Raw genomic sequence first — 24,709 nt, forward strand, 5'->3', positions numbered from 1 at the left:
CTCTACTTGACTTTATACTTCCCTTCTCTACAATTTCTTTCATCATTTCACAAAGATATTGGTACTAGAAGTAGTAGGGGAAGAGAAGAAATATTATTTTGCATAGTGATGGGACATCTAAATGTCTATCATCCTGCACAAGGTAGGGCTTATCTAGATGGTCCTGTCCCCTCTTCTTCTGTAGGCTGATGTTTTGGGATACCTTCTTCTGTGTGAATAAGACTGTGTTTTATTCATGTTGTATTCCTAGAACCTCATATAATATTTAGTATATCAAAGAATATCAGTGATTTTTCCTGAATTATTTTACCCATTTATGTCTATCTAATATTGGAGTCATTGCTCTAAACATAACTACTGCATTGTGGTGTAAATATGAAAATAGGATTATAAGTAGGAGACTAAGATGGGTCTTTATCTGACACATATTTAACCATTTTTCAATTAAAGCTACAATATAATCTTACACTTTTCATACTTTAGACACAAGTGTGAAACAAAAGAAAATGGTTAATTGATGTTTTGAGTTATATTGATTTTTGTAAATAAAAATTTTGATTACATAGATTCAGAGCCCTAAGAGGAAAGAGCCAATAAAGTTATGGTTATTTTGCAAATTGATTATTTTAAGTGATCCTTTAGTCTAGTGGTCCTCTTGTTATGACAGTTTTTATTTTCCTTAAAGTGAGGATTTCTTACCTGAACTAAAATGTTTAGGGGCACTAATTTCAAGTTAAATTATTCAAAATAACTGTAGTAATAAAGGGTCATCTGAGACTCCCATTGTTCCAGCAGAATATCATTAAGTAAGTATATGTGAAAATGAGTATTTGTATGTATATGCAAGACTGGGACATTGTGCTGAACACCAGAAATTGACACACTGTAATTGACTATACTTCAATTTTTAAAAATTTTTAAAAAGTAAGTATATGTGATCAATAAGGCGGACAAGGTTTCCAGGGTAAAAGGACTTCTACCTGAAACAATCAATTACATCTGTCGTTCTTTAAAACTCTGTAAGTTTTAGATTATTATCATTTTCCATTCCTCAAAGACCTTTGAAAATGAGAAGAAAAAGTCTGATGGAACATTATTTTTTGAGATCTCCAAGGTACTACATCTTAGCACTTCTTGAAATCTGCATTCATATGATACTATTCCAGTTGTCCTAGGACAGGCAAGCAAATGCGATTCAAGATGTATGAGATGACCTAAAGGAGGCTTTCCACAGGCATTGCAAGGAATAAATAATTTTCAGAGAGTTTACTTTTGTTAACTTCCAAAGTCTGTGCCAGATTATATATCCCCATTAAGTTGAGTTTATTAAAGACCAGTATATTCTAAGAGTTAATGTATAAAGAAAGGGGTCAACAGTTGAAAAATCATAGTGCTGGTAAAAATTTTGTGGGGTTTCTAAAGTTTTTAATGAAATTAGAGTCCCCTTTTCTCTTCCATTAATGTTCCAGGGTCCAAAATGGGCATGGTGAAGGTTCAAATACAACCAAATTGAAATTCTTGGATCAGAAAAATCTATGTGATTTGTACCTTATACTCCAAACAGGAAAGAAATGACAAGTTCCATTTTTTCATTTGCTATATCTTATACAAATATCCATTTAAAATTGTAGCCAGAAAGGTGTTTCATCTGGGGTTATGATGGAAGACAAATCCTGATGCAATATGAGAAGACTAGAGTTTGCGTACCCATTTCTACTAATTATCACTGAATTTAGAATTCCCTGAGTGGACTGTATCAGTAAGAATGCTCATGAATTACCAGGGCCATGGGGTCCATTTGCCAAGGAAACCACCATGTGAGTAATAAAATTTCCCTAAGGGCTTGACCCAGGGTTCATATAGTTGCACTTATCTAGATTTCTGAGGGAAGGAGAAGAAGATTAGAAGTGAAGGCAAGACTGCAGGTGACCAGAAATAACAGGAATATGGGTACCAGACCTCCTGGGCTCAGTTCCCAACACTGTCACTTACTAGTTGTGTGACCTTGGGCAAGACACCTTTCTACAATTTCATTTTCTCATCTTTCAAATTGGAACCATAATGATATACCTGCCTCAGTGAGTTGGTCATGAGAATTGCAGGGAATAGTTAAAATATTTAAAATAATTAGAATGGTGTCTGGAGAGTGGCCACTGCTGTGCAATTGCTAACTCTTATTATTTACCAACAGTTCTAACTTACCAAGTTTTGGGAACCTGTGCTATTGCCATCTTGTCCTTGCATATATGCCTCACAGACACACACTCTCCCTGGCAGCTGGTTTGACTAAGGTAGGTACCAGCTGTATCCATTCTTGTTCAGGTAATACGTGTGAGAATTGGGAACCATTCTACTGGGGAAGTGGGGGCCTCAAAGATACAGGTTAAGCTGAATGTCTATATGCCTTAGAAATGGAAGAACTAGGTATATGTGCCACTCTATACAAGATGCTTCATCCTGGATGGAGTCAGCCAGTAAACAAAAGCCATAAACAAGAAAAAAATACCAAATACTGAGAACTATGTATCAAAGTATTGGGGGAAAGAAACAAGTAAGAGACCTCACTGGATGGAAAGACCTAGTGGATGAAATAATAACACTGAACTGCACTTTTTTTACTACCTGGGCATATTTTTTTAATGGGCTTTCAGCCCATAAAGTAATTTTGCCTTTCATTTTTACATTACTGCCAGGAAACTGACTCTCCAAGCCCCATGATTAGAGGGCCTGAGGTGACACCCAAGTGCTTAAGGAAATGCTTTCTAGCATCAGAAACAGAGATCATTCTAAGTGAAGTCAGCCAGAAAGACAAAGAAAAACACTGTATGATATCACTCATCTGTGGAATCTAAAAAGAAAAAAGAAAAAAAGGACACTAACGAACTCCTACAAAACAGAAACAGACTCACAGACATAGTAAACAATCTTATGGTTATTGGGGGGATGGAGGTGGGAAGAGATAAATTTGGAAGTTTGAGATTTGCAAATGTTAGCGACTATATATAAAAATAGACAAAAACAAATTCCTTCTGTACAGCACAGGGAGCTATAATCAGTAACTTACAATAACCTTTAATGAAAAGGAATATGAAAACAAATATACGTATGTATATACATGACTGGGACACTGTGCTGTACACCAGAAACCAACACAGTGTAACAGATTATACTTTAATTTAAGGTAAAAAAACACTCTAAAAAAGTAGAGGGATAGAGGGTCCATTCTGTACTGTAAAAAGACACACAACTGTCCATCTGGATGGGACAGGGAGAGAAATAACTTGAGCAAATGAATCAGCTCATGGTATTTGCATAAGATACTAAAAGCTGTTCAAAGAGTAAGAACTGAAAAAAAAAAAGTTGGGGACCAAATTTAAGTGAGATCCACAATGGAGTAGCCAAGATGCTAGAGGAAAAGCAGAATCCTAATCTGGAGTAAATTCAAATTAAAGATACAAAGGCAATGAAGTGTCACACAGAGAAACAGGAGGAATGGGGCCCCAGGAGCTAAGATAAAAATTTACTGAGCAATTTATTGCTGTATTAATTGACTGTCGCTGGGCCTAGCTGCAAATCAGTAACAGGGGTTTTGTACAGGCATCCTGTGGGTTCTGATAGCAGCTTTTTTCACAGCAAAATTCCTTCAAGCCTGTATGTGTTTCTAACACTTTGGCAAGGGCCCAAAGCTTATGAGGTCTTCCACTCGTGTGTAAACTGCACTGACCAAATATCACCTTCCCGTGTCCGGTTCATCATCCACTTAGCCTCAAGTGTTTTCAAGTATTCAGAAAAGACTCAAAGTTTTCCCAGCAAAGGCTTAAATAATTTCCAACAAGGGCACCAAGGGACTTAGATAAAAAGTATTGAAAACAAGTGACTTTTTTTTTTAACTCCTTATTTAGAGAAGAATGAGCAAACATTCATTGATTTATTCAGGGACATCTCTTTAATCACCTACTATAAGCCAGATACAAAGACTAAGAAGAGAGGATCTGGGCCCCATGGGACTTACAGTGTATGTGGGTGCCAAATACAGGCATGTAAATTAGTAAGGATAATAAAATGTTACAGGTTCTATACAGAAGTATATTGATGGTAGAACAGGGACATAAAAAAAGACAGTGATCTATCCCACATGGGTGGGGGGGATCATAAAGTCTTTAGAGAAAAGGTGACCCTTTAAAAAAAATACAGCAAATCTGGATATGAATGCCTATTACACTAAACAATAACACACATATAATTTATTCTTCATTATATAAAAAGGTGATATCTATTTAAGATAGATAAGTTAAAAATGAAGTTTCAAAATTTCTTCTCTTTTCAGAAATGCTCCATTTACCTCTTTGACAACTGAATATAATTTGTCATGCTAGGAGTCAACAGTCAGACATATAATTTGCGACTGGCTCAGTTTATGAGCCAAAGTAAGATAAAAGTTTCTTTCTCTTCGACTGCATGGTTTAGGTGCATATATAAAAGTGTATCTGTCTGAATATTGATGGCCATATAGATTTTTGGTAGTTATCTGTTTCTCTCAGAAATTCTCCCTCTTGTACACTCATAGCCACCCATATTTAAATCACTTAAAGGGTGGCTTTTTTGAACAAAGTTACTTGGTAATTTCTGAACTGACAAGGCAGAGTTGCATCTGTTAGAAGAAACAGCTCAGCTGCTGGTCTCCAGGTAGAGTTGCAATCTTCAGATATGTATAGCATGAAGGTATGTGGACCACACACTGGTCTCTTTAGCCTCTCACTCCCGCAGCAAGCAAAATTTTCAGAGTACCATCTTGCAAAAAATTCACTTACAAATAGGTTTATCCAAGTGCACCTACAAATAAGTTCAGTTCTGGTTATGCAATTAACCAATGCTAAAAATTAATCTTTGCTGGGGGGAGGGTATAGCTCAGTGGTAGAGTGCATGCTTAGCATGTATGAGGTCCTGGGTTCAATCCCTAGCACCTCCACTTAATAAATAAGTAAGTAAATAAATAAACCTAATTGCCTCACCCTCCAAAACTAAGTAACTAAATAAATAAATACATAAATAAGGAAAAAAAACCCAAATTAAAAAAAAAAATTCTTAGGCAATCACATTAGCTTCTATGCAAGTAGGCTTCATTCCTGATTCCCCAACACCAAGTCAATCCAACTTAATGACTCCTTGCTACCAAGCTACCAAATTAACTCACTCAAGCCTCTAAAGGAAGACTTTGAACATCTTTGTTAGAGTAGTGTTTCTATTATAAATTTCTTACAGTAGTAACTACATACTCCATTGCGCCTCCAAAAATTCCCGAGTATCTTCAGTGGATCATTTCAACCTCTAGGAAATGCTCAAGTCTTCCTTCCCTTCACTTTAATGACCAGTGCATTCCCACCTCTACTCTTCTCTCCTGTGTCAAATAAAAACCAAATCTGGACATAGCAAGGAGAGACTTGATTTGGAAGAATCACTGTGAGAAAGAGGGGGCGGATGACTATTGCAATAGATGGAGGTGGGCTATTGCAATACAGAGAATCTTCGACAGTAAGATTTGCAAACATGCCAAAAATAAGGCAAAACGAGTTTTTCTTTTATTGAAAGGTATGAACAAGGCTGGAAAGAATCTGATGAGGGGAAGTGGGATGACAGGGTGGCATAATCAGATGGTAGCTCAGAAAATGTTTTAACCTGAAGCCAGCCCATGTTCAGGAGGTAATAAGGAGATGCTATGTGCTGGCTACATTCATAGATCTAGGGGAAAGACAGAAAATTAACCAGAGTTTGGTTAAAAACATGTTTTTCCAACTGATTGATGGAGACAAGCAATTCAGGTAATCATTTATGATGTAAAGAATGGGAATCTCAGGGACTGTGTCTGGGTTTGTCATAGGTAAACAAGGGGCCACCCATGCCTCTTATCTAAGTCCTGTGGGGAAGGGTGGTTTTTGTTGCAGTAAGCTGTTTCAGAAACACAAAAGAGTTGGACCAAGGGAGGTTTTTCAAACTTTGCTGTTTTCTAGGATAGCAGGAATTAGGTAGAGTTCAACACTGTCTGCTGATGTTGACCAAAGACAAGGTGACGCTGGGCAAAGGAAACAGTTTTTAGTATGATGTTGGAATAAGTCAAAAACTCTGCCTTCTGAGTGGCTTGGATTAATGTGGTTTCTTAGACATGCGTAGTCAAGGTAAAAGGAATCTTGATGATTCTAGCCAGATCAGAATTCAATACAAAATTTGGGACTAAATAATAAACAGGAGAATGCATTTTTCGAACCCTGTCTCCTGTCCCTCTGTCCCTTCTGGTGATCTGTGGGGACATCAAAGCCCTTGGTCATCAGCTGCTTTGGGTCTCCGTCAGCTCTGTACTTTGCAGACACATCTGACAAAGGGCATGCAGAAAAGAAGAGCTCTAACACTGTTTTAGGCTCAGAGGTTGTCTCTGGCAGAGCTATTCAGAGAATCAAAATCTCCTAAATTCCCAGACTCAAGCTCAAGTATTCCCATTAAAAGAGAAAAAACAAATTATTTTCTTATATGACTATATTTCTAAAAAAGGTAAATAGCCCAGTGCAGCTAGATATCAGCCTCTGGCTCAGGAAAAGAAGGAAAAAAGATCTACTTCTTCCCTGGTTTTTTTCCCCTTAAACTACAGAAGCACAGAGCAGTGAACAGATCCTGGAGATGGTCCCTGGGATAGTCTCCCACACTCACACCTCTAGAGGAAAACCCCTTCCCAAAGCAGCATTTTAAGTCATCGAAATAATGTTAATTTAACTGCCGTGTTCAACACAGGACTTTCAGAAGGTATTTTTACTGCCTTGCTTCACCCAAAACAAAATCTGTTATGCTTAGCAGAAGTAAGAACTAATAATAGATTAAGGGAAGAGAATATAATGAGGCAACGTAGGTTTGAAGAACATTAATGAAATTCACTTAAGCATTTTCCCATTTATAACAGCTTCACAATTAAGCTGTATTGTCTGACGCAAAAGAAATAATACTTTTGTTGCGGCTCTTCCCAAAATCTGTGCAGAAACCAAGGAAGCCTCACAATCACTAAATTCAGCTTCCTATTTGGCAAATAACACATGAAAGTTGAGGACAGAAATGATATAAATAAAACGTCTAAGCTGGAAACTGACTTCATTACTGCTAAATCGTATGAATAACTTCTGATTGATTTGTACTGGGCAGGAATCTTACATTCCAGAACCATGTTCATCTATTTATTACAATATTCTATATGACATATGGAAACCAACATTGCTTCATTAATATTTACATTCTTTCTCTAGTCATGGCTCAGAGATATTTAACATTCTAAAACATAAGCATTGATAATTACATGTTTTACATTTTACTCTAATTTTTAATACTGCCAAGACTCTTTAGTATAACTAACTTTTTAACGATGTACTCTTTTCTCTCTTTACCATTAGCATATCAATCAAATTTGCGTTATTCGGGTTTGCTCATTTTATTAAAAGCGAATTCAGGGCACAATTGACTTTTCATTTGTTTAACAAGTGAAGAAATATTTACCCTGACAGCCATTGCATTGTAGAAATTCATCTTCATAGTATAATATGCTAACTGTGAATCAAGGGAAAAAAAAGATGGCATAAATTTCAGTTTTACACAGAGACAGTGCAGGCTATTTTTACATGTAAAAGATAAGAATCTTTATACATAATACATAATTAAGAGTTCTCGGCTTAGAAAAATGAAATCAAACTTTGCATTGAAGGGATAGGCTTCCTAATACATAATGCAGGCTTAACCAGAAAAATCTATGGTAGTCAAACTAGGAGCTAATGGAGATATATGATCATAAAATGCTCTCCGCTGAGTTTGATAATCAATGGTGCTCTACTGAGAATAGAATAACAAAGCAGAAATATTCACAAGTGCTGGTGACACGTAGTATTGTATGATTTATTCACTGGGGTTCTTTTAGCCAAAACTCACAGAAACATAAAAGGAATTCATATTTCAAGACGTCTGGTTTAATGAAAAATTCAAAGAAATGCTGTCTTCAGTCGAAATCGTTCAAGGATGTGGATGCAGTGATGGAGCAAAATTGTGCCTTCCAACCATCTGTACAAAATGTTATGTACTCAGCTGCCTCCTGAGTAATCCTTGGGAGTTTTGTTTCATTTAATATTCATTTTAACACCATCAAATCATAAATACAATGATATCATGTTACAGCAAATCCCCTGATATAATGAAGACCTCCTGAAGTCTTGGTTTCCTCCTAGTCGAGACACATTTGTCTATTAAAATACAAATCTCTGTGATAGTAAATAATCACTTAGCAACATAGCTTATTTCAATGAAAATACTGCTTAAAATAAAACTTCCACATCTGTTCTTTCAATTAGAAAGATAAAATTAACATGATTCATGACAGTGCAATAAACATTGAAATACATATTTTTCCACGCAAAATACAACTTTATCCATTTTTATTTAACCAAAACTCATTCGACTAATGTTAACTTGAGCCTAGGTAATAGCCGTTACGTTTCAGCAAAAATCAGGGATAAATGCCTTAACCTTTGAGATAGGGGTTTTCTTCCCTGCAACAAACAGGAATTCATATAAAAGGGTTTCACTTTAATTAGTATTGTTTGAATTGCCTGATCTAATCCAAAGCAAACTGTCTGTGGAGAGCAGCAGGGCTGGATTATTTATCAACAGTCTGAGCAATTAAGAAACAGTTGGCTGCAATATGTTATTTACAAATGAACACAATGATGTTACCTCATTTTAAATTCTTTCTTCCTTATAGCAAGCAAGGCGTAATTCTTGGTGTATGAGGTGAATTTAAAATATTTATTTAACTATTGTATTTCCTCAAGTCATATTGAAGCAAATATAACCATTGTATATTTTTATACAGAAGAAACATTTTGGAAATTATATATTTGAGAAAGTTGGGTTCAGGAAAAGACATTGTTTCTTATCTTTTTTTCATATTGTTGTTGTTCAGTTAGCAGCAGTGAGTGTTCATGAGTTTTCAAGCCACAGACCTGAGTTCAATTCCTGACATTGCTCTTACCAGCTGCGTGGCTTGAACAAGTAACCTGAAGTCTCCTAGTCTTGATTTCTGTCCTTATGAAATGGGACATCACATACTTCATGGAGTTATTGTGAAGAATAAAGTAACATAAAGTATTTAAGGGGTGTGGGACGTATTTGATGGTCATCAGAAAAGGGATTATCACTGTTATACATTTTGTAGCTAAAAGTGTGTAATTTAACTACAAGGAAAATTCCAAAATGTATAAGAGGTTAAATTTTATTCTGAACAAAGAGGAAAGAGATATAGCTTTTAAGTGTAAGAATTTCAAATTCTATAGTTAAATGGTGGAAAAGCACTTTGATTCCAGGTTACCAGACTTATGTGAAGCACAGACTGGTGTTATGATGTTTATTCTCAATTCTCCAGCCCAAGATGCTTTTGAAAGAACCACTGAAACATGTGGGAAAAACACTGTGTGATTCCACTTACATAAGGTTCCTGGAATAGTCAAATTCAGGAGACAGAAAGAAGGACAGTGGTCAGCAGGCACTGGGGGAAGACGGGGAGTTACTTTTACTGGGTACACAGTTTCCCTTTGAGATGACAGAGAAGTTTGGGAGATGGATGTACTGAATGTCACTGAATAGCACTGTTAAAACTTGTCAAAATGATAAGCTTTATGCTACACTTTATCACAATTTTAAACAACACTAGAAACTCATTTGTGAATATGAATCACACATCTCTATAAGCTACCTACAAGACACATATGGACACTTTAAAATTATGTAAAATTTCATCTAATCTCTGTATTTCCATTCTGAGCAGTGATAATTACTTGTTATCCTAATACTTTTTTTTTGTTACATGAGTAGTTAAATTATAGCTCATAAAAACCCTCATTCTTAATATTTTCTAGGATTCTGTCCAAAAAGTTTTTTTTCCATTCCATGGAATCAGATAAGCAAAGTGTACCAAATATTAATAACATATCCAAGAATGACAGCAGACACTATAATTTATCAGCAGAGAAATTTCTTAAAATTTCCTTACTGTATGCTAATTTCCTATTTTATCATTAAGGTACCACGTCTCCTTCAAAGGGAAAGACAAAAGATCTGGGGTGAAAAACAAGCATGAAAGATGACAGTTTCAATGTCATGAAAACATGATGCTCAATTATAGATGTTCCCCAAATGCCTGTTGAATAAATGAAGGAAAGAAAAGAGAGAGGGAGCGGGAGAAAGAAAAGAGGGAGACAAGGATAAACAGAACTGATATGTCATATTTACAACAGACAGAGTAGGAAGACTTCCTGGGATGAAAAACAGCACTGGAACACTAAGTGAACCACTCTACTTGCTGTATGGCCTTTGTCATGTCCCCAGCTCAATTTTTAGAAGCCTTCTGAAATTTTTTCTGGAAGATGCATTCCTTTTAAAAACAATTTTCTGAGTGGTTAATATTCATGTGGACCTCTCAGACAGGGCTGCTATTCAGTGGGATTGGACCATGATTATTGATGGGAGCACGACTCATATGTGAGGTTTTTTTCTATCAGGTGAACTACAGTGGAGGTTGGGGGGGAAATAAATGAGACCCACTCTCTTAGAGGTCAGTGATATTCAAAGTTCACCACAATCAGGTCCCAATTTTGTTTTCCAATTATCTCTCACCACCCTCTCCTATAAACCTGAATCTGATCAAATTACTATCTTCTTCACTTCCATGGTCACACTACTCCCTTTGCCTGAAACGTCTTCTAATTCTTTTCTAGCTGTCCAAATCCTCTCTCTCCTGTTTTCCTTTGAAGCACTTATAGGAGAAATCACCTTTTCTCCCCCATCACAAGTACCAGCAACTGGAAGAAAAAGCTGGCGTTCTCTCAGCTCCAGTGGATAAAACCATTTCAAACCAGTAGGAAATACTCCCTTAAAAACCACCTCCCCCCCAAAAAAACCCCAAAGAGCAAAAGAACTCACTGTTCACTCTCTCCTCCTTCCTGGCGTTGTCTTACCTCTTTGGGTCTCTAAGTTACATGCTCCAACATTCCTCCTCCGCCTCTTTGCCTCCCCCCCGCCCTGCTCCAATAATATGTCCTAAACATTCTGACACCAAGCTAAAGGTCTTACTCTTCACCACAACTCCTGCCATTATCTTGAGACTCTTCAAGTTCATGTAGAGAACACACTCAGTTACCTAATCTCACAATTGCCTACCTTTCTCAGTCTCAGTGACTTCTACATCCTATAGCCATGTTTCCAGGCCTTGTGAACCAGAAATGTTACTCTCTTAAAAGTCTTAAACTCGGACTGCAAATTCCTCTCCTTAAATCCTTGATGGATTAATTTCTAGTAATGGCTTTTCCACCTCAGTTTAGACAAATCTAGTACCTTTTCCTCAATGTTAAGTTTCTTTGTCCCATTTGTATATACAATGGCTACATGGTATTTTGCTACATGAGCATGCCATAAATTAATTGATCTTTCCTTTTTGTGGACCATTTAGGTTGGAAACCAAGAAAAGATGAGTTTCAAGGAGGAAATGGTCAATCGTTTTCAAAAACAGAATATTTACAGTAATCCCTATTTATAGTAAATTTGAGTAATACATCTATATAAACTTGACCAGATCAACTGGCTTTATTTGCTGGACTGGGCAATACAGAGGGGATATTTTCATTAAAGTGATGATAGTGGAACCTTTAGAAGCCATGTGCATATGGATACCAGATCTGGAGAGTCTGCATCTCTGTTATTTTCCACATCAGTGCCATCCTCATTTCATAATTTTGAGTGTAATCATTAAAATGATTTATTATCAAATAACCATGAGTATTTTGTGCACATGCTTTGCCTTGTTTGCTGGCTACTGATACTAATCTGGTTATTACCAACAGCTGATTTTTAAAATAACCTTTCTTCTTCCACAAAAAAAATCAAAAGCCCATAATATGATTCCTCAGTTATTATTAATAAAATCTTTAAACGCAGGTGCACTAAATCTGAATTCATATACTTAAAATATGCTAATAAAGTTTTAAATTAATATCAGGAAGTCGGAGTTTTAAGTTATCCAGCCTTTGGTATTTATTTAAAATGCCAGATGATCCTGAGGGGGAAAAATATATTATGTTTCAGTTTTCTGCTCCAACACTAAAGGGTGATAAATGCTGCCTTATTAACTTATAACTCATTTGGAAGCCATACAAAGAAATTTATAAAAGGAGTTGGGCTACAGAAGGAACAGTCATTCATCTAATAAAGAGAAATAAAAACGTTCTGTACAAGCAACCCTGTCAATCTCACTATCTTAAAAATAATAACTGATATTTTACATATTTTTACTATCCATTCCAAAAAAAAAAAAAAACAGCCGGTATTTATGATGACAACACATAATGGGATTTGATAGTAGATGGTATCCTTGGTTCCATTTAAAGTTAATACAATTTCTTCCATTGTTACTCTCTCAAATACTAATCAAATATGAAAACTTCATAAGCAGAGCAGTAAAATGATAAGCAGTATATAAATATTGTGACCCTTTTCAGCAATAAATTATTTTATAATTTGAAGAATAATCTATTTTATAAGAATTATCTTTATAAATTAAATAGTTCTACCATAGGCTAGTCATATACTTTAACAAAAAGTTTAAATTTTGTTCATGTGGTTGCCATATATATGTTATTCACTGAATGACCTCAGTTTAAAAAGTAACATTGAGCTTTTTAGAACTATAGTTATATGAATATTTATTTCATAATAATGCATATAGAATTAATCATGTTTATAGGGTAGCATTTATGCTTTGCTGCCCTCAGTGTGATGACAAAAAATAGTGTATTTGTTATTAAACATAATATAAACTATGTAATAGTAAAATATAATAAAAAAAGGAAATTTAAAAGGATAACAAGATGTATACAGCTGTTCTGTAGGTTTTATTGATGAATTCACTTAGGTAATGTTCAAAGTTGCCCAAAAGAGGCAGATGAAATATTTGAAATTTTTTCCAGTACTATTGCCTAGGGAGATGACTATTTTCACTTCACTGTTTATGAAATAAAGCAAGGAGTAAGGACAAGCTACAAAGAACATTGTACAGTTGGAAACAAGAGGGTACAAAAACAGTAGGACCATCTGACCACAAATGGGAAGAGCAGGTTGCAGTAAAATTATAGCAGGAATTCAGCAGGTATGGAACAGACGTATACTGAGCACACAACCATGTGATTAGAAATTCATTGTTACTTAAAAAAAAAAAAAGAAGAAGAAGATGAATCAGAGCACATCCTCACTAACAGGGAAAGATTTTCAAGTTGTGAATCAACAGTCTTTGACCCCTAAGATGGACAAATGTGGGTTATGTTGCCAGATATTGCGGCATGAAAGGCAGAAGGAAGACCTGAAATGGAGGTAGAAAATTAAAACAAACAATAACAGCAGTCGTCCAGGAAGCAAGAAAGAGATCATAAAAGAAAACTGGAATGGCTCTGTTATCGTGGGTTAGTGAGGGCAACACGGTGGAGGACGCATAACACTGTAGGACTAGATAAGCCAGTTGGTGTTACTGTGGGGAATTACTTAAAAGCTGGATAGCAGTATTCTGGTCCAGCAGAATTTTGAGGGAGGCCGTCTAAAAACACAGAACCTATCTAAAGATATCCTAGGACGTCTATCTTTTCACAGTTCACGTTGTGTTGACCTTTGCCACATTTGAGATTGTTGACAACTCTAAGTTTTCTAATAGTTTTCTCCTCTCCTACATCAGAGACACTGTATCCCTGCTTTTCTATTTGTTATCTACCTATAAGTCCCTTTCCTCTGCCTGAATCCTACCTTACGCATTCCACAAGGCTTAATTCTTGGCCCTCTGCTGCAGTGTTCGGATATTTTCCATCAGGTAGAAAATCCTGTCATCTTATAATGATGGCTCCAAGATCTTTACCTTCAGCTCTGCCTCTTAATCTAAAAGTTCACTTTAATAAGCATTTGTTCAGTGCTAATTAGAACGTACCAGATACTCTGCTGAGCGATAGCAAAAATCGCCTTACAAGATACCACCACATGGAGGTGTCCTAACATCACCACAAACTCAAAAAGCTCAAAACATTTTTATAAGTTTCACTGAGTGTCCCATTCAAAATGTTTCTTATAAACATCTATGCTTTTCTTGTCATTACAACCATTAATCAGCTTTGCCAAGACAAAAGTGCAGCTATCTTAGTAGCTTATAAGACAAAAATTTTATTTCTCACTCACATTATATGCAGGTTAAATTTCCATGTGGCTATGGCCCACAACACATGGTTTAGCCCAAAATCAATGGGATGGGGTTAACCAGTCCTTTCCAAGAAAAAGGGTAGTGAATAATTTTGGCCCAAACTTATTCTCATCACCAGCTATGCTGACCATGGTGGGGTCTTCCAACTTAGAGCCCCATGAGTTATTAATTTATCCAGTTAGCAAAAAGTTCTGCAGGCTTTCTCTGTGACATTTACCGTATATGTGAGAAATAATTAATAGAACAGTCACTGCCATTCAGGAGCTCCCAGTTAAATGAGATATAAGTAAACAAATGTTTTACAGTGATGCGCACCCACTTACAGGAGCACATCTTAAGGAAGGCGCACCTAACAGCTACAGTCTCCCACCATTCCTCACTCAGCCTCAGGACATAAGGGAAGGATAACCTTTGAGTAAAGTCTTGAATGATGAGTCGGATTCAGACCAACAGGAGGCAGGTCAGAGTGAAGAAGGGCATTCCAAGCAGAGTAAACAGCATTTGCTAAAATCCTGGAAGACACTGCGCATTTTGGCAAATGGTTGAACATAGCCAGAGTACATTTATTCAGGTGTATCAAGAAATGAGGTTAGATAAAAAGTGATCATGAGACTACGAAAAACCAACAGGTCATGCTGAAGAGTGTGAATTTTATACCATATGCTGTGGCGAGGACTGCAGGCGTGGGAGTAAAATTATGACATTTAGGTTGGAAACAAGACACTTGTATGCAGGCAAATGCAAAGTATTTCACAACTGATAAGAGGCACAGAGTGGGGAAAAGAAGCTGATGGGCCTTCTAGGACGACTGGATTTCCAGTAAAATGGTTGTACAATGTACCTGAATAAAGGAATATGCAAGGAGGAACAGATTCGGGGTGCCTCAGGGACATCCCAGAAAGAGCTGTAGTAAGTAGTTAGCATATGGATCTAGAGGAGTCAGGAGGAACTGAGAACTCAGGCGCACACTTTAATCTCCCTGATCCTCCATTTCTCCATCTGTAAAATGAAGATAAAACACCTGCACTTTCTACCTGACAAACTGTTACTGGAAAATACAAAACAGTGAATGTAAAACATGTTTTTCAACAAAGTCCTTTAAAAATGTAGGAAATTATTGTATGAAAGTCACATTCAGCTCCTTACCAACCTTCTGCTGCTCCTCAAATCCTCTGAGCCCTCTGGATCAACATCTTCACCATGAACTAGTACACCAGGCTCTTTCCCAGTTTTGAAACTTCATTCATGCCATTCTGTTCCTTCCCTCTCCCCAGCCTACAGTCTACTGAATACCCTGCGGTTCAGCTAAAGGCTCATTTCTTTGATCTTTGGAGATGACATTAACTTCCCACCTGAGCACATATTATCTGCCCATGCGTGTTTGGTGGGGGGAGTAACTTTTAAATTGACTTTCCTTTTTAATTAATTTATTTAACAGATAATATATTCACATTGTTTAAAATTCAAAAGCTACCAAAGAAATTACAGTAAAAAGTCTATTTCCTATGTTTATTCCTCAAGTACTTGTTCTTGTCCCCACCCTCCCAGGCAATTAATATCATTAGATTTTTGTGATCCTTCCCCAGAAAAGCAAATTAAATCAGTGGCTTTCAGATCATGTTCTGGTGGCTCAATATAACAACAGACGCAACATGGAAAGAGACCAAGCAGTTGCATTTCCTCGGCTTCCAAAATAGCTGTGCTGTTCGTACCAGTTTTACATATAGGACTAAAAATGTTGCTAAATTTTAGTTAAGGAGGAGTTCTGTTACTAAATTAGTTTTAAGATCACTAACCTATACCATTCATTTTATAACCTAATATACACTATATGGCATTATTATTATTGCATATAGCTATCATGCAAAAAAATTATGCAGAATAAATGTGGAAATAGTGGTTTACACATAGTTACCCTCTTCCTCCAAGATGTCCTTGTATTAATTAAACATGTTTTAAGTTTTTTCACCAAAGGTGAACTCTTATCATTTACTCATTTACTTTTTTCTTTTTCCTCTCTGTATCTTTTAATTTCACTTAGATACACCTAACAAAGAATAAATGAAGCTCAAACTACTACAGAAAAAAAAATTGTAACAAGTCAGAAAATTAGTAAAGTAGGCGAACGATTAGAAATTTCATTCCATTATCAAAAAAAAAATTTGTTCCTAATTTCCTAAATCTCTTAACAAAAGTATAAGTTGGCATATTATCACCTACTTCTGTAAGTCAGTCAGTGGATATAGATGATTGTAGTCTGCTACATTTATTAAGGTAAAGCTTCAAAAAAAAATCCCAAGAGTCAATCATAGGGAATGATAAGTAGCACAGAGAAGAATTCCCTTATGTTGTTATTTTGTAGAATTAATTTGGGGCACTTCAACCAATGTTTATTAACTGCAGTGGGCCAGGGATTAATCTAAATGTTGGTCGTCCAAAAATGAACAAGCTACAGTGTTTACTCTGAAGGAGCGCACCATCTAGGAGTGGAGACAATCTTCAACAAGTAAGTACATACAAATGCATACGCTGTGAAAAGCACTGTAATAAAAATAACATGTCTGATATAGTTTGGGTACAAAGAAATGAGTCATCGATTCTGCACGGAAAAAATCAGGAAAGGCTTCTCAGAAGTCGTATTCTAAATATTAAACCCAATTTTGTTCTTATATAAATATTATCAGTAACTTCAAAACTACATGTAAGTGTGAGTGAAGTGAAAAAGTTACAACAAATAGTATAATCTGGATGCTAACGTGTGTAAATTTCATAATATTTACCTTGACAATGAGTTGATAACGTCGTCTGCCTAGGTAACCTCGCCACCACTTTTGAATGGTTGTTGCTACTGTGTGTAAGTGCCTGCATGAAAAACATGCTTATTAGTATGCTTTCATTGAAACAGTAATATATCTTCAATTTTTGCCTGGAATATATCTTCGACAATTCAAGAAATCAAAGTCAAAGCTGAGTTTATATATACTTTTAAACAGTAAGACAGTTATCATTCTGTGATCGTATTAATCATTCCTAGAAATAGAAAAAAGCCATAGATAATTATTCAATATTTCTTTGGGGCTTATGATTAAACATTTTAAATTTTAATTCCTCTTTAATACTAATTCTCTAAAATATTTCTGAATGTTAAGACTATAAAACAGGAGAGATCTCCCAAGATGACAGAGCAGAAAAGACCCTGAGCTCACCTCTTCTCACAAGCACACCAAATTTACAACTATTGAAGAACAACTATCAATGAAAGAGACCAGAAAAGACCTTCAACAACTAAACAAAGAAGGAACCACGACGAGGCAGGTAGGAGTGGTGGTGCTGCAGTTTACTCAAAACCCACACCCCAAGGTGGGCGAGTCACAAGTGAGAGAAGGATCACAGCTGCAGGGGTTTTACCCAAAGAGCGGGGGTCTGAGCTCCACTCTGGGCTCCCGAGCCTGCGGTTCCGGCTACAGGAAGACGAGCCCCAGAATGTTGGGCTCTGAAGGCCAGAGGGCTTGCTTTGGGGAGAGCCAGAGGCCTTGGGGAAATAGAAACTTCACTCTTCAAGGGTGCACACAATCTCACACGCTCTGGGACCCAGGGCAGAAGCAGACATTTGAAAGGAGCCTGGGTCAGACTCACCTGCTGATCTTGGAGAGCCTCCTGGAGAGGAAGGAGGCAGCTGGAGCTCATTTTGGGGACGCAGACCACTGGCAGCAGCCATCCTGGGGATCCTGTTCTACCACGTGGACACCAGTGCTGGCAAATGCCATTTTGGAATCCTCCCTCTAGCTTATTAGGCTCAGGATCCAGCCCCACCCCTGCCCACCAGGCTGTAGGCACCAGTACTGAGACATCTCAGGTCAAACAACTAACTGGGAGGGGACACAGCTCTATCCAACAAAAATAGGCTGCTGGAACACCCCCACGCCTACAGCAGCCCCTAGACAGGGCCCTGCACAGTAGAGGGCTCAGGACCCAAGGGCACACAACAGTGCACAGACACCAGGCCTGGGAATTCCAGGGCCCTGCAGCCAGCAGCTCTGGAACCAGCTCTGCCCACCAGTGGGCATGCACTAGCCCCAGAACCCCCTGGGCCCTGGCCCCACCTACCAGTGAGTCTGTTCCAGCCTCTGTGCCAGCCTCACTCAACAGTGGGCAGACACTAGCCCCAGAGCAACCATAGCCCCACAGCCTTCCACAGCAGAACCCAACCCACCCACCCACCAGGAGGCCAGCACCAGCCCTGGGGTTGGCTGGTCCCTGGCCCTACCCACTAGCAAGCCAAAAATTCCCTATCAAAATACCAATGGCATTTTTCAAAGAACTAGAATAATTTTTTTTGAACTTTATGGAAACACAAAAGACTGAGTAGCCAAAAAAATCCTGAGAAAGAACAGAGCTGAATATATCATGCTGACTTCATGCTATACTACAAAGCTACAGTAATCAAAACAGTATGGTAGTGGCATAAAAATAGACACATAGATCAATGGAACAGAATAGAGAGCCCAGAAATAAGCCCATGCACTTATGGTCAATTAATTTACAACAAAGGAGGCATATACAATGGATAAAGGACAGCCTCTTCAGTAAGTGGTGCTGGGAAAATGGAACAGCTAGCTGTATGTGAAAAAATAAAATTAGAACATTTTTTTCACACCACATACAACAGAAAATTTAAAATGGATTAAAGACCTAAATGTAAGACTGAAAAATGTAAAACTCTTAGAAGAAAACATAGGCAAAACACCCTTTAACATAAAATCATAGCAATATTTTTTGGATCTGTCTCTCCTGAGGCAAAGGAAACAAAAGTAAAAATAAACAAATGGGACCCAATCAAACTTAAAAGCTTTTGCACAGTAAAGGAAACCATTGACAAAATGAAAAGATGATCTACTGAATGAGAGAAAATATTTGCAAATGATATGATGGTTAAGGTGTTAATATCCAACATTTACAAACAGCTTAGACAACTCAACATCAAAAAAAAAATGGGCAGAAGAACTGAATAGACATTTTTCTAAAGACAACATAGATGGTCAATAAGCATATTAAAAGATGCTTAATAATTATTATTGAGAAATGGAAATCAAAACCAAAATGAGATTTCACCTTACATTTGTCAGAATGGCTACCATCAAAAACACCACAAATAACAAATGTTGTTGAGGATGTGGAGAAAGGGGAACTCTAGCACACTGTTAGTGGCCATGTAAATTGGTGCAGCCATATGGAAAGCAGTATGGAGGTTCCTCAAAAGACTAAAAATAGAACCGCCACATGATCCAGCAATCCATTCGTGGGCATATATCTAAAGAAAACAAAAACACAAATTTGAAAAGATACATGCACCCCAATGCTCCATTATTTACAATTTCTAAGATATGGAAGCAACCTGTCTGTCTATCAACAGATGAATGGATAAAGAAGATCTACTATCTCCCTCTCTCTCTCTTTCCATCCATCTATCCATCTATCTTTACATTGAAATACTAGTCAAATGAAATCTTGCCATTTGCAACAACATGGATGGATCTGGAGGGTATTATGCTTAGTGAAATAAATCAGATAAAGACAAATACTATACGTTATTACTTTTACGTGTAATCTGAAAAATAAAACAAACTCATAAACATAAAAAAGAAACAGACCCACAGATATAGAGAATGAACTAGTAGTTATAGTGGGGAGAGGGAAGGGAAGGGCTGGACAGGAGTAGGGGGATTAAGAGGTACAAACTACTATGCATAAAATAAACAAGCTTCAAGCATATATTGTACAGCACAGTGAATATTGTCAATGTTTTGTAACTATAAAAGGAGCATAATCTATAAAAATTTTGAATCACTATGAAACTAATATTGTAAATTACTTCAATAAAAATAAACAAATCAAGAAAAAAAAGAAGGAAGAATGCAATGAAATATTGAAAGATATTTTTTAAAAGACTATAAAACAGGTCATAGTGACATGTTGAGAAATCAGGCAGGCACCGTGGATGTGACTCACTATAAGTGCTCTGAAATAATTTGTGAGGTCAAGTAGCACTTCCCTTTTTCATTCTTATATTACTCAGTCTGTCAGTTTAGTCTGCAGAATTAGAAAATACTCTCTTTGCTGCCATGTTCCTAGTATGTATAGTGACTCCCTAAAAACCCTTCATCTTCATGCTTTTATCTGCATGTCTGGCTCCCACTAGTTAATTTAAGGTAGTACACAGCATAATCCCTAGCTCACCATCTGAGTTACTATGGACCAGTCATATTCTTCCTCTACCTTATCCAGGACAATATTTTTCAGAATTGATGAGAATTTGAAGGAAAGTTCGAGCACTGAAGAAAAAATGGAAATAGTTAAGATAGGGATAAACTTCAGTCTCTTTGTATAGAAAGGACTCACTCTTTGTAGTCTGAAAGGACTCACTCTTTGTAGTCTGAAAGGACTCATTCAGTCTCTCTGCATCAGGAAGGACTCACCATTCGCCTTTATCCAACATGTTGGAAAGGATTGGAATAGGTTCCTTTGTTTTGTTTTGTTGTATTTTTCTTTCTTACTAGTCAATGAATTGATTGCTATAAATACAACTGCAATCACTTGTCACATCCTATGGAACTTGAAGATAATCTGATCAAGTATACTTATGACATTCATAATTTTTAGAAGAGATACGGCCAATACTATTTAGTTTTTTTGATACATAACAAAATATGACCAAAAAGAGTTATGTCTTTAAAAGACATGCAATTTATTAACTTCATTACAAGTAAAATAAAAAAAATTATTTGGAATGAGAACTATATGAATAAATTACATTTTCTAAGAAGTGTTATTTTTATGATTATCTGAAGTTTCCGTGACAAAATCAGTATACCTGATGTATGCTCGAACTTGACATCCTCGGAACCAGCTCTGGATTTTAATTGCTGCATCATTCTCCTTTTTCCGAAAGACATCCACAACACTAAAAAAAATTTTTTAAAGCATTTCATTAGTGACTAACATCAGCCTTTACACTTAATTTTTAATTTCCTCCAAAATGATAATTATAATTCAAATGTCATTTTAAATAATATTAAAATGCTAAATAAAGAAAGTATTTCAGAAATTATGATCTGTGTTTTAAAAATTAACCTTTCTCTAAGAGGCAATGTGCTTTCAACAGCTTTACTTTTTTAATTTTTATAATCACCTATTTGCAACTAATTAATTCACCAGTGGTTTTTATAAGGAAATTTAAAAAGCAATGCGGTATTTTGTCATTATTTTAAAAATATGATTATTTGAATTTATTGTTTAAATGCCACTACACATATCATGCAAGATTAAAATGCTTGCATATTTCACTCATTGCATCAGCTAAATGAACTGCCTGTAAGTAAGATAAATCCATCATCTTGCCTATTCTAGATAGAGTTCTTAAAGGAGGCAAGGGGCAAGGCCACAGGCCTTATAAGCAGATAAGAAATTCAGTCTTCAGATTTTACTGACTTACAGGAAGAAAAGGTTTAGTCAAGACAGATCTCCATTGTAATTTTATCAGTCCTTATAATTCTCCCCCATCCCCATTTGATAAAATCATATTGCTTAGGCCAGTTACTGCGGAATACAGAGTAATTTCTCTCCTAAAACACTGGTTGACACAAAATTAGCGCTTTATGTTTGCTAAATGAATAAAGAATGACTAGTCACTTATTTTTCTACTTTTTAAAAAATTCCCTCAAAAATTTGTTTTCTGAGACATGTTATTTATTTGCTTTCATTGTATGTTAGATTAAATATATAGAGTTCACTAAGTCTATACAATTAGAACAAAAACAGAATGGGAAAAAATACTTCAAATAATGCTATGAAGTTGGCTGAGAAAGAAAACAGGATTAGCAATTAAACTGTCAGTGACAAATAGCTGAAGAAACAAGTAGATGGCTTATCTACCAGGTAAGCAGGAGAGAAAGGTACCTAGAAAGACTGACTGAAAAGGATCCAAAGAGAGGAACAAAAATGATGCATCAAGTTGGTGACCCAGATGCGAAGAGTCACGGTGAGAAATTGTGCCAATTAGTAAGGTTGCATAAAGTGTAGTGGAAGTGAAGGACAAACTGTAACACTACACAAGAGGTCCTTGCTGTTTATCTATTTTACATACAGCACAGGGAACTATATTCAATATCTTGTAATAACCTATAATGGAAAACAATATGAAAAAGAATATATATATGCATACATATAATTGAATCACATTGTTGTACACCTGATACAAAAACAACATTCTAAATCAACTAAACTTCAATAAAAATAAATAAATAAACACAAAATGAAAAAAAAACTGCGTAAGAGAATAGAGTCGCTCACTTTACCGGATAATGGAAGGCATCATGATAAGATTACCAAACAATGTGGTAAAATTTGCTGGAGATAATGAAGTGTGTGAGGGCACGCTGGACAACTGGGAAAAGAAAGTTTCATCATTGCTGTCTGTTTACACTGCATGTACAAAATAACAGCAGAAACGTGTATAAACTATTCTTGGCTCAAATTATACTCCACGTGGGGGAGAGAACAGTTTTAAGTCCTTCCCTCAAGAAGCCTTCCTTGAATCCCCAGACTACATTAGGCTTCTGTTACACACCCTCATAGCTTTTCATAATATTTAACACATCATATGCAACTGTTTAATGAGGGTCTCTCCACCAAACTAAGCTCCAAAAGGCAGTAATCTTGTCTACTTTGGCCCATGTGGCTTCCGCAGTGGCTCTGCCAAGATAATAGACGTTATTTCTAACACTCAACCTTTGTCTTCCTAGAGCTGCTTCCTCTGGGGGAGCAGCATGCCGACTGGCACATTTAACCCCTGTGAAGAATGCCACTTGCACGCTTCCCTCACTGCACCTTTCACAACATGGGAATCTCTCCCCATTTCAGGATGACAGAGTTGCTGAGGACCCCACGGGTGGCCCCATGCCCCTAGGAACTTGAATCTTGGGCTGATTATGGGTAAAAGACAGGCAGATAATCTGAAAGAGTCTGTTGTAAGAAATAGAAAAAAGAATAATTATATCTTAAACAAATTAATACTTTATATGCCAACTGTTCTAGCATTTTTACATCCCACTCTGCTAACTCATATATAACATTTTCAAAACCTGTATGAAGTAAATAAATGTGCCTATCTGACAGAGGAAGATACTGAGGCAAAGAGAGGTGTAGCGATACGCCCAAGGTCACATATTGGTGTAAGAGCTGAGATTTGATTCTAGGTAGTCTGGCTCCAGAGGTGGCATTCTTAACCATCATGTCCCCTAAAGGGAAGAGAGGAAGAATGAGAAAGAGAAAGGAGGGAAGTAAGAGGGAAGAAGCATCAAGGAAAAAAGAGCAAGAGGAAAAATGCATGTAAAATTTTCCAAATATTATATTGAATCGTGGCATAAAATAGCACCAATCTCCTTAAAACAATGAAATAGACAGAAAGCTGAAGATATGGAAAAAGCCCAACATCCATAGCAAAAAACCCAAAATTTCTCACTGTACCAAGTACTGTGAGAATGCACTACCATAGGCACTCATCTGTATGGCTGGAAGGAAACCATTCGGTCTCTGAACACATACAGAAAAGTGAAAAACTCCCAAGACGTCAGGGATGTTCAGCAGAGATGCAGACACATACACATTTAGCAAAACTATAATGAGAGTGATAAATTCCAGGACAGATGTGGGGGACATTTCTAAAATTTGTCTTGTCTTCATACACTGGGAATTCCATAAACGAGAAAACCAAAGACTTTGTGCTCTTGTCACTGCATTTGAGGGAAAGAAAAGGAACTTAAAAAAATGAACAACCCAAATGAAAAGCAGCAAAGACAGGCAATGTACAGAACAGACAATACAAACGACTTACACCTTTAAAAGCTCTTGCCTTGCGTTCTGGGTACATTTGCACTTTTGAGACCTGCAGTTAACCATCTTGCGAGTGCCAATGTGTACTCCAGGGAAAATTACATTGAAACAATCAAGGTCCTTAAAATTTCAGAAAGCAAGTCTCTTTAGCCAAAAAGCTGGAAGTAGGGTTGACAAATGGTTACCTGTGTTAAATTTTACTGTCAAATGTCATCACTGTTCCAAAAAAGGTAAACACATTTAGAATTTTGTTCTCAACAGTTAACTGATTAACGTTACTTCCACAAAATATGTGACTTTGACTCTTCTGTAAGGCAATTGGAAAGAGGAGATATTACTTTTACATACAAAGTTATTTATTTATAGAAATTGGGGTACAATGTACATTGAAAAACATGAAAAGTACTGAAGAAACTAACAGATGGCACTGAAGTGTCTTTAATGAAAGACAATTTACAAAATGGGTTTTTAAAAAAGCATGAAAAGACACTCAGGATGACTCAAGAATTTTAT

At 36.6% G+C, this 24,709-nt stretch overlaps 1 protein-coding gene across 4 annotated transcripts in view; it reads right to left on the bottom strand.

Moving 5' to 3' along the window:
* Positions 1 to 24,709, bottom strand: part of SPATA17 (spermatogenesis associated 17) — a 136,044-nt gene that overhangs the window by 101,017 nt on the left and 10,318 nt on the right. For 3 of the 4 annotated variants that reach the window (XR_012063581.1, XM_006203653.4, XM_072948731.1), the window contains exons 2-4: positions 21,177 to 21,266; positions 17,086 to 17,167; positions 7,531 to 7,581 (exon numbers count right to left, since the gene is read on the bottom strand). Coding sequence is in view for 3 of the 4 variants with exons in the window: in XM_006203653.4 (XP_006203715.3) it covers positions 7,531 to 7,581; positions 17,086 to 17,167; positions 21,177 to 21,266 (223 nt within the window). In the remaining variant the exon portion in view is untranslated. The remainder of the gene's footprint in view (positions 1 to 7,530; positions 7,582 to 17,085; positions 17,168 to 21,176; positions 21,267 to 24,709) is intronic. The other variant, XM_072948732.1, reaches the window with a different exon arrangement.

This window comes from Vicugna pacos, chromosome 23, assembly GCF_048564905.1.
Source record: "Vicugna pacos chromosome 23, VicPac4, whole genome shotgun sequence".
NCBI classification, from domain to species: domain Eukaryota; kingdom Metazoa; phylum Chordata; class Mammalia; order Artiodactyla; family Camelidae; genus Vicugna; species Vicugna pacos.